At 39.7% G+C, this 11051-nt stretch overlaps 1 protein-coding gene across 1 annotated transcript; it reads left to right on the plus strand.

Annotated features, from left to right (window-relative positions):
• Window positions 1-209: 209 nt before the first annotated feature.
• Spata4 (spermatogenesis associated 4) lies at window positions 210-9815 on the plus strand. The gene is made up of 6 exons (XM_021170652.2): window positions 210-442; window positions 1226-1355; window positions 1753-1871; window positions 1981-2201; window positions 5686-5802; window positions 9584-9815. The coding sequence occupies exons 1-6, from the start codon at window positions 228-230 to the stop codon at window positions 9667-9669; spliced, it is 888 nt and encodes a 295-aa protein (XP_021026311.1). The 5' UTR covers window positions 210-227; the 3' UTR covers window positions 9670-9815.
• The last annotated feature ends 1236 nt before the right edge of the window (window positions 9816-11051 follow it).

The raw sequence follows: 11051 nt of genomic DNA on the forward strand, positions 1-11051 counted from the left end.
GCCAACAACTTATACTTGAAGCTCTGTCTTCAAGTTTAGTTCCTCAGACTGTTAACGTTCATGGATCCAGAGATTACTCACTCCAATACATTGAGTCACATCCTAAATGTCACTTACACAGAGCCTTCTTGGAGGCCGAAGCCCCGCCCTTCGGCGCTAAAGCCTCGATTCCATCGGACCTTATCAGCGCACAGCAGGTCTGTTGCCATAGAAACCCACAAAGCACCATGGCTGCCGCCGGCCAGGCAGAGGAGTGTTTACCATTGCCGGCGGCAGAATCATCCAAGACGTCCTTACCTACACCACCAGCAGTTCCCGCAGGAAAGAAGCCTAAGAAATGTCTGGTGTATCCACATCCGCCTAGGAGCTCCCGCCTGAGTCGTTCTGTCTTGCGCTGGCTCCAGGGTCTGGATCTCAGCTTCTTCCCTAGGAATGTCACCAGGTGCTGAAGCCAGACAGGACCCAGTGATTCACCCTCTCCTCCTCAGGTGTCACCCTCCCCTAGGCCATATGCAGCGCTCAGTTCAGGCTCCCCCTAAGCCTGCAATCAGCCTCCTTGGCCTTGCTTTCCCTTCTCATGGAGACAGCCTTGCCATCCAACTCCCTGCTCACTCATGCATGCCACAAGGCATACATATCAAGATAGGAAGTTCCAGAAAGACATGGACTGTTTCATTCTTGATTTCATTCAACTGGTCATTACATTGTAGAGTTAAGCTATTCCCGAATGCTTTGATAATCACAAAATTCAAGGTTTTTGTTTTGTTTTATTGTTTTGTTTGTATTAATCATAATAAGGACTAGTTTACCGTCTTTTTGAAAATGTATCCAGTTATCTGAGGTTTTTTAAAGCTTCTGTTTAACGGATACGACAGTCTATGTAACTGGCTGTTACTATAGAATGTGAACAAAATTCCATAAAAATGAATACCATAGATCTTTTGCAGGAAAACGAATAATGCCAGTATTGGGTTTTTCAAGCATCTGTGAATTTTTCAATAAGCGTTTTAATCTCTTGGCAACATTGTTAAATCTAATAATTAGGAGGATTCATTAAATGAACACCTAAGCTTTAGCTAACTGCTTTCTTTCACATTGAGAATCCTTCTCAGAGAAATGAACCAACACAAGTTTTTCCAGATAGTTTGTCAATATGGTATACTAACTATTAATTATATGATTATCTTAATTATACTTTTTCCATTTCCTTATTGTTATGTATCAGGGATTTTTCAAATGGCTACCTAGTTGCAGAGATATTCTGTATTTATTACCCCTGGGACCTTCGATTATCATCCTTTGAAAATGGAACCTCCTTAAAAGTCAAGTTGGATAACTGGGCACAGATAGAAAAGGTAAGACACCAAATTGACAAGAGTTTCCTGTGAAGCTTGTTTTAGATAGTACAGTACATCTCTGTCTGAGAGAAAAACTGAAAGACAGGAGAGAGAGAGAGAGAAAGAAAGAGAGAGAGAGAGAGAGAGAGAGAGAGAGAGAGAGAGAGAGAGACACTATGTCAAGTCTAAGAAATAACTGATTAGTCAAATTCTAGTTGTTCATAATATACAAAACTATAAAATTTAGTATATGACAATTAGTTTGGCATATAATAGTGGCTTTCTTGAAGAAATAGTGAATGTTGATAACATAGAAAAAGTAGTTCAAATGAAAAGTCAGTTAAAGTAAATTCATAATATTTGATTATTTTTCTAGAACTTCTGATGATGAAATGCTTTCTTTCTATTATTAAAGTTTCTAGCGAAAAAGAAGTTTAAACTACCTAAAGAACTAATCCATGGAACAATTCACTGTAAGGCTGGGGTGCCTGAAATACTGATACAGGAGATCTACACTTTACTAACACATCAAGAGTAAGTAGACTGAAATTTTCCAACAGCATAATTTAATGTAAACTTTTGATGATGTAAGGCTCGCTACTAAGACAGAGTTTGCCAACAATATTTTGTTTCTTATTTCCAGAATTAGAAGTATCCAGGATGATCTCGCTAATTTCACAGACTACATTTACCAAATGCGCTTGCCCCTGGTTCCCAGGAATACAGTATCAAAGTCTATTAAGAATAACATTAGGTTATCGGAACTACTAAGCAACCCTAATATACTCAGCAATGAACTCAAGATAGAATTCCTCATCCTTTTGCAAATGCTGCAAAGAAAATTAAGCAGAAAATTGAATCCAGGTAAGCTTTCCCTGGAGACAGGTGAGTGCTTTTGAAATCACCAAGGCTGTTCCTAAGCTGAAATGAGAGAAAACCATTTAGTAAAAAGATTTTTATGATCACTGGAGTGGATGGCTTTTCTGTCCATTCCTTTTTGTGGAAGCACAAGTTACAGAGAGATAGACACTCAATTTTAGAAAAACAATTTGTCAGTCTACTAATTAAACTTTTGTGGAAAACACATTTCAACTATCACTCAAAAAGAGCAGAAACATTTGACTAAAGTGATCCTTAAGCTATTGGGAAAAGCTTAGATTATCACGTTTCACTCTGGATGCTATTGGGAAGAAAATGGTCCGAGATCTTTTTATCTCCAGTATGTTTGTTGATATGCGGATGGAAGGGCAGGATTCCAAAGGCTTGCCCAAAGTCATCTTAAGTCATCTTGAACTCTTGTGATATTGCTTATCCATTGTCCCAGGCAGGTGGGATAGTAAGTGAAAGTGGTGTGGTGTTCTGTCTTTATCATTAGCTTCATTCTGGCCTATTTTTTAATGTTTATCATATATCTGTCCTTATTTCACACATAGAAAACTGAACATTTCTGTAGCATATCAACTATCCAAGAAACATGTGTGCCATTAGAATGTTCCTTCCTTTGAACTATATTTTCTGAAGGAAAGAGTCATTCTCTCTCTGGTATCTGGAAAATGGAAGGCTACACCTTGAATTCTTCTTCACATTAGGGCTATTTGGATAGCCCACAAGTGAGTGTGGTGTGGGTTGTGTCTACTCTTACTGTGTTCGCTTTCCAGACTCCTATATTATATTGTTTCTCTTCTTTGACTTGTTATGGTGTCTGGCCTTACTCATGAATTTGTGCGCAAACAAAGAATATGAGGCATCAATCCGTTTGCAGAATTTTATATTCAAAATGTGACTGTTTTAAACATTACAATTTTGCTGCAAAATGTGTCACACATATCCATTTTATATAATACGTGAGCAATTTTAAAAACTGATAATGGTGTTAGGCACTTGTGCATCTTGAAAGAGTTTAAGAAATGGAGTATTTCCAACCCCTCCCACTTCTTGATTGATCTCACCACACCCTCTCCCCATGGAAACCAACGCCTTCCTGCTTTGGTTGAAAGCTTCCTGGATTAAAATGGAGTTAAGCTATGTGTACTATCATATTATCTCAATTTTAGCCACACATAGACACACTTGTTTTTGCATATTGTGCATGTGTTGTGTGGGCGATTTAGTTTGGGGCCTTAAATATTGTAGTCAAGTCCCCGACCATTAAGTTAGATCTCCATGCCTTATACAATCCTTTTTTTTTTTCTAAGTGAGTTTCTTTAATTTTGTTGTTGTTTTCCAGAATGTCTTTCGTCTTTTTTCTTTTACTTAAAAATATTTTTTCTTACAACATATTCTGTTACAGTTCCCCTTTCAACAACCCTTAGTTCCTCCTTGTCTTCCCTCCCATTTTTTTTTGAAAGTGGCTCTTTGCATACAATATACTCTGATTGCAGTTTTTCCCCACCTCCAGATCCTCCCTCCCCTTCTAACTCTCAGCTTCATACCTCCCTTCTCTCTCTTAAATTAAAATTTAAATTAAAAAAGACAAAACCACCAAACAAAAACTAAAGTTAGGAGCACAAGACATGAGTCTCCATGTACCAGCCTGCTTACTTTTAAAACGAGCAACCAGACCCTGTATATTGTTTTCTTTTGAACATACCTTCATATAGCCATGATCATTTTTCTCCTTCTTTAAATAATCAATACTCAAGTCTCCTATGGTGATTTGTATTTTTTTCATTTTGTGAGTGTGAGTGAATATGTTTGAGTGTGTGTGTGTGTGTGTGTGTGTGTGTGTGTGTGTGTGTGTGTGTATGTGTGTATTGTACTGGTCAGCTGGTACAAAGTCAAACAGTCCTCTGAGGGGGGAATGAGGATTATAGGAAACACAGAAGACTCAGAGACACAGGTTAGACATCGGGAAGGCTGTTCAGTCAGTACTATGGCAGCCCCCAGTTTCTCTTAGGCTTTATATAATTTGCAGTATTGGGGGAAACAAAGTTACAAGCCAGCAGAGACAATGGCTGACATACATTTGATATCTGTACCCATCCAGAGGCCTCCCTATTCCTCCTTGTTCCTTCCTCCAAGATTAACAAGACTGAAGCCTCCAAGATGAACAAGCCCCTCATCTTGAGCTTCAAGTATATCCCCTCTTACAGTTCCGTGTATCATCAGGCCAGGTAATCTGCAGTAGACCCTGGCCTGACTTGACTGCTTGACAGGTATAGGCTTTCACAGAAGCAGACAAAATGGCTCCCATCTGTGTGTGTGTGTGTGTGTGTGTGAATGTGTGTTTGCGGTTGTGTGTAGACCACACCACACATGGTCAGAGGAAAACTCTGTGAAATCCGTTCTCTTCTTCCACCTGAACCTTTTAACCTGCTGAACCATTTTACTGGGCTCCTCTAGATTTTTGGTACTTTTGATTATAGAAGTTTTTTTTTTTAAAAATCTATACCCAGAGCAGTTGATAGAGATTGTTATAGTTATAGGAATGCTGCTGCTTGGGTGGGTGTGTTTGTTTGTTTGTTTGTTTTCTCTCTGAGACTGTGAGTGGTAAGTGGGAAAACTTCCTGTAAAATAAGCTACAAGGATGGAAAGGGCCCTTAGGGGTTAAGAGAAAATGCTCAAGTGTACAACTCATAGGATACGTTTTAAAATAAATTTGAAAAACATGAAAATAATTTTGTCATGAAAGCAAATACACATCTGCAAAACAAAAGAGATGCTGTGTGATTTCTTTCCATGAACGACAGAACTAGGTAAACGCACCTTCCTGTTGTCAGTGTCCTCGTAGGACCCTGGGCAGCAGTGCAGGGCTGGCACTGTGTGACTTATTTTGAGCTGTGTAGCGATGCTTTGGGTGCATCTATTCTCCCAAAAGATTGGTAGAATGAATTATACTTATGGCTTATCTTTTTATGTAAGATCTTGAATAAAACTATATTAAAACAGAAGGGGCCACCTAGAAGTCTCAGTGGGAAAGGAAGTGTGCCACAAAGCAGGATGACCTGATCTACAAGGAGAGAGTGGACTCCTGCAAGCCTTTCTCTGATTTCCAGGACACTCAGGACCACCCTCCCCCACTCCCATCCCCCTACCCCAGCGCGCGCGCGCGCGCGCGCACACACACACACACACACACACACACACACACACACACACACTCAAATAAACAAATACAAGCAACAAAATTTTAAAACTTACAGAAACCTAAAGATACTACCTTTAAAGTAATATTTTAAAATTCAGTTACTCCTTTGCTGATCAAAATTACCAGTAGGGCAGCTGAGATGTGGCTCAGCTGTTAAGGGCATTGGCTGGTCTTCCAGAGCATCTCCGTTAAACTCCCACATGGAACTATTGATTGTTGTATAACATTTTAAAAAATGCCTTTGGTGTTTGTATTTTATAGGGTGGTTTGATGTCAAGCCAACAGTGGGAGAAATCACAATTGACCGTCTTCCTGCCCATAGCTATAAGCGCAGATACAAGTCAAGAGGTTCAAAGGAAAAAGCTGCACAACCTTTATGTAAGTTTTGGTTTTAAGTTTTGTTGTTGTTGTTGTTGTTGTTTTTTATCTGCTGAACTTTTAAGACTGTTCCTTGACCATTTTAGAATAAGTTCAACTGTTAGATTGAACGTCACCTGGTTTGAATACAACCAGGTACTAACTTAGTGCTTCTTTACAAGTGGAGTGACATAGAAAAAGGTTTTCTTCCCACTGCACATTACATAAACCACCTGAGTTCTCATCTATTCTCAAGTGCATCTGCCTGAAATAAGGGAAGCTGCACCAAGCCCGAACCTTATTACCCAGGGAGTGAGCCAGTCCAGAGGTGACTGGAAGACACTTGGAGATCTAGACTTCCCAGAAGCAGAATGACAAGAGGACCCTTATTTAAACCTTGTCAACACGGAAACCTCTGAATTACAACAAACCTCATGCCATGAGAACAAGGTAGCCTGTTCCCAGCTATTGTGTAGCTAATCATTTAAGAAAGGCTTTCTTTTCTTTTCTTTTTTTTATGGCTGGAAAAATTGAAACTGTTTCTCTAGACACAAGAACATGTAATGGAATTCAAGTTTTTGTTTTGATAAACTACACAGGACGGACATAACTGAGCATCTTGCTTTCTGCTGGTTGTGACTTCCTTTGCTTTGTAGGAGAGGGTAATTGCCCCCTAACCAAGGTTCTTCTTATTTTTTTAATTTAATTTTTGTTTTGTTTTTCTTTTGAGACACCATCTTGTTTTATAGCCCAGGCTGGTCTTTAATTTATGCAGTATTCCTGCCTTACCTTTCTGAATGTCTGGGTTATAGGCATTTTCAACATACCTGGCTACAATGACTAATATATTGGCTTATTATACATTTTCACTTAAAAGATAATGCTTATCTTGAATATTCATTTACTGAGTACTGTATTTTATTTGACCATTCTAAAATATTAGCAGATTCATTACAGAACATACTTATTCGTGTTGGAACAAGTTTCTTTAAGTGCTAAATTTTAATGGGTAGGAGATATTCCTTGTTTCCATCAGATATGATAGAACGATCTCAATAGATCTATTAAAAAAGAATTATGACCTCTGGAAGCCTTTAATATACTAATATGTATTGTAATTAATTTTTAAAATATTTCAATCCTTTTAAAAACTCAAATTATTATTATATTATTAATTATTATTCAGTTTTGATTTGTTTAATGGCTTTGTAGAACAAGTAGTCTTCAGAGCCCAAATTGTAATATCCACACATGAGGCTGCCCATCAATCCCCTTAGTGGATCATCTACCTCAAACATACAACACTTTAGTATGTTAGAATCCAGCAGATGTGACACATGATGCTTCTTTGAAAAAAACATCCTGAGTTGCTCTCTGGATTCCTGAAATGCGTCTGTCAGCTTTCATAAGCCTACCACACGTGATTGAGAATTGTAATAAAGGCTTCAGCTTGGTAGGGCCGTCAGTAGGAACAGTATATACCTGGGAAGAAGAACCGGAAGGAATTATAGAATGGAATGAAGACCACAAGTGGAGTTTGGCTCCCTCCTCATCCCCTTGCTTCTTTTTCCTTATGGATGTTGGCTCTGACTTGGGATAGGAGAAGGTGGGAGGGAGCAGTGGATTCTCACCATGGTTTCCTTCCTGTGTAACAAAGAGAGGTAGCATACAAACTGCTGGACTTGACTACCTCCCCTCAGCGGGACACACATGAGTTAAGATTGGGCTGGAGGCAAGTCTGAAAAGCATTTTGTTAATTAGTGATTGATGGGGGAGGGCCCAGTCCATGGTGGGTGATGCCATCTCTGGGCTGGTGATTCTGAGTTCTATAACAAAGCTGACTGAGCAAGCCATGGAAAGCAAGCCAGTAAGCAACATCCTTCCATGGCCTGTACTGGCTAGTTTTGTGTCAACTTGACACAGGCTGGAGTTACCACAGAGAAAGGAGCTTCAGTTGTGGAAATGCCTCCATGGGATCCAGCTGTAAGGCATTTTCTCAATTAGTGATCAAGGGGGAAGGGCCCCTTGTGGGTGGGACCATCCCTGGGCTGGTAGTCTTGGGTTCTATAAGAGAGTAGGCTGAGCAAGCCAGGGGAAGCAAGCCAGTAAAGAACATCCCTCCATGGCCTCTGCATCAGCTCCTGCTTCCTGACCTGCTTGCGTTCCAGTCCCAACTTCCTTTGGTGATGAACAACAGTATGGAAGTGTAAGCTGAATAAAACCCTTTCCTCCCCAACTTGCTTCTTGGTCATGATGTTTGTGCAGGAATAGAAACCCTGACTAAGACAATGACCTCTGTAGCTAGCAGCTTCTTCTTCCAGGTTCCTGCCCTGCTTGAGTCTCTATTAATGAGGTGATATATAGAGCTGTGAACAAAATAAGCCCTTTTCTCTCTGAGTTACTCTGCTCATGCCATTTTATCACAACAATAAGATCCCTAACTAAGACAGCCTGACACTGAATTAACTGCCAAAAACAACCCCAAAAACCCAAAGGCTTCATTCTAACTGAATTGTCAAAGGATATGTCTGATTATGGTTATTTACTTTGGGAAACTCTAAAAGATCACCCAGGTACTTAGAAAAACTGAATGCCGAACTAGGCGAGGTGGTTTCTGTCTGTGTTTAAACCCATCACTTGTCAGAGTTTTAGGCCAGCTTGAACTACATAGTGAGAAGCTGTGTCTAAACAAATTAATCAGAAAGTAAAACATGAAAGAAGCAAGAAAATGAAAATGGCCTGTTCTCATTCCTGCAGAAAGCACTTCATGGAGAATGAGTGTTTGCTTTTCCCATTTGAAAAATGAATTGCTGCATATCCATCCTCATCTTGCCCTCCAGTGTTTCCATTAGTGACTCTCTAGGAGACCTTTTCAAAATGGCTTATGGACCTGAGGAAGGATACCCTCACTGTATGAGGCCAGTTTGAATCAGATGTTGAACACATACTATCAACTCTTAACTTTTCTCAATCCTGTCTTAGCTACTTAGATTCTTACTCTAGACACACAAGGAATACTGTGACTTTGATTTGGGTCATTTAATATAGGTAAACTCTTTTAAACATTTTATTGTCTTTATTCAAGCAATTCCAGTTCAGTTGCTTTGATGAAAAGGATACAAACTGTCTCTTCAAGCCCTATTAACTTTCATAAGCTGAAAGTTAATAAAAGGAGGAGAAACAAGTACTGCACTCCAGGAACTTTGCTGTTTAGGTTTGGTCACAATCTCCCTAAAGTTACAGGCTGTTCTCTAGAATACAGAATCCCAATTAACACTAAAACCAAGCTACTATTTTAAAAAGTTATACTCTTTAAGTTGCTGTATTTATTTACCTCAATCTTATCTGAAGGGATAATATAGGCAGATTTCTTAGTTGCCACTGGCCCATCATATTAGAATGGAATGACCTGGAGTCTGAGCACCCAGAATGGATGACAGAGTAATCAGAGCTCTATAAACTGTGGTATGAGCCACACATATTTGCCAAGGCTAAGTACAAAATCATGTCTCTGTTTGCTCAGCTGCTTTCTGAAGCAATATCTAAAAATACATGAGTCATATCAAATGCACCAAAATAAACCCTGGATATTTTTAGGGATTGCTGATAAATTTTGGAGGAGGAAACACACACACACACACACACACACATACACACACACGATATATGATTTAAACATCCTGTTTATTAATTCATTAATTATAACTGATGCACAGACTATTGTCATTATGAATATTAGAGAGATAGTGGTACAGATATTTCATAACCATGAATTAATTCTTTGTTACTTTAAATATCCCAGCAAAATCAGACAATGATGGCAATCCACGGAAAGAAATCCATGTGAAGCAAAGTGGAAATCCTTGTGAGAACATTGAAAACCTGTGACAAATGTGGAAGAGACAGTGAAGGACATGGAGGAAGTAGCTTAGAAGAAGTGATATCACTAATGTCTACCACAGTCTGAGTAAATAATGACCCACCCCAGTCTTGGATGTATTTAAATAATAAATAAATTGGTGTCTTAACCATAATTTATCTAGAAAGCATTACTTTCTTTTGTGTGTGTGTGACTCAACAAATAATTAGCTTGTAAGTAGGTGCATCAAGAAACCACTGAACACAGCCAAACTCTATGGATAAGAAAGCAGCAAGCTGGGACAAGTTGTTAGATTCCATAGGGGTAAATTCGGTGGAAGGACTCAAACACTGGACTAGCCAGGTGGGTAACCATGGGAACTCTGGAGACTGATCAGAAGCATTCAGATGCCAACTGCTGCTAGGGTCAGGAGTGTTCAAGTATGACCGCTCTGGTCAAGAATGTTCAGGCAGGGCTGAAGAGAGATGGCTCAGCTATTAAAGGCTAGGCTCACAACCAAAAATACAAGAGTGTTCAGGCAGCTGGTAGGGATTTTCTGAGAATGCTTCAGATTGTTGTTTCTCAGCAAAACCAAGCCTCCTGGGAAAGCCAGGCCCTGCCAGGACCTGGCTGACCTTCAGTACATGCCAGAAACATTAGTAAGTAAAAGTAGGTTTTAATGCCAGTAAGAAAAGGCTTGCCACTGAGAGCGACAGCAAGCAGGCAGAGAGAAAGCTTCCTTCTTCCATGTTCTTTATTTACACTGCCTGCAGAATCTTACTACCTTAAAGTTTGAGGATTACAAATGGGTCTACCCATTTCAAGTGATTTAATTAAGAAAATCTCTCATAAGTGTGCCCAGCCACTGGTGCTTTAGCTAGTTTTGGTTGTAGTCCAAGTGGCCAACCAGAATAGCCATTACAGGAGGCAAGCAAGAGACTCTTAGCTTCAGTAATCCCATCGACTGACAGGAGTACTTAATTGGAAAAGGGATGCATGTTTGGGCTGTAACAGACAGATCCATGTCTTTGACCCCATGAAGCTTAGAACTGTTGATGTATCGAGGGTAACAAGATATAGAGCCATCCATCCTGGGTAGACAGCATGTGAGTGAGAGACTTTCAAACCAACTCAGTTCCTCGGTAAGGTGGTCTGGATGATAAGGTCAGCTGAGTGAAGACACAAGTAGTATGTGCACTGAGAAAGTATCTTAAGTGAGTAAGATAAAGTAAGTAGTCAAGAGAGTGGGCTTGGGTCTACAGGAGGTAAATTTCCAAAAATAGGACAGTAGTACCTTTATTCAAGGGAGCTGAGGAAAATGGGGTACTGGGGCCTTCCATGTTTTCGAGGTAATAAGGTAAGAGGTAAGATTTGCCTCCGAGGAAAGTGACGTTCAGAAGAATTTCTGTCA

This window comes from Mus caroli, chromosome 8, assembly GCF_900094665.2.
Source record: "Mus caroli chromosome 8, CAROLI_EIJ_v1.1, whole genome shotgun sequence".
NCBI classification, from domain to species: domain Eukaryota; kingdom Metazoa; phylum Chordata; class Mammalia; order Rodentia; family Muridae; genus Mus; species Mus caroli.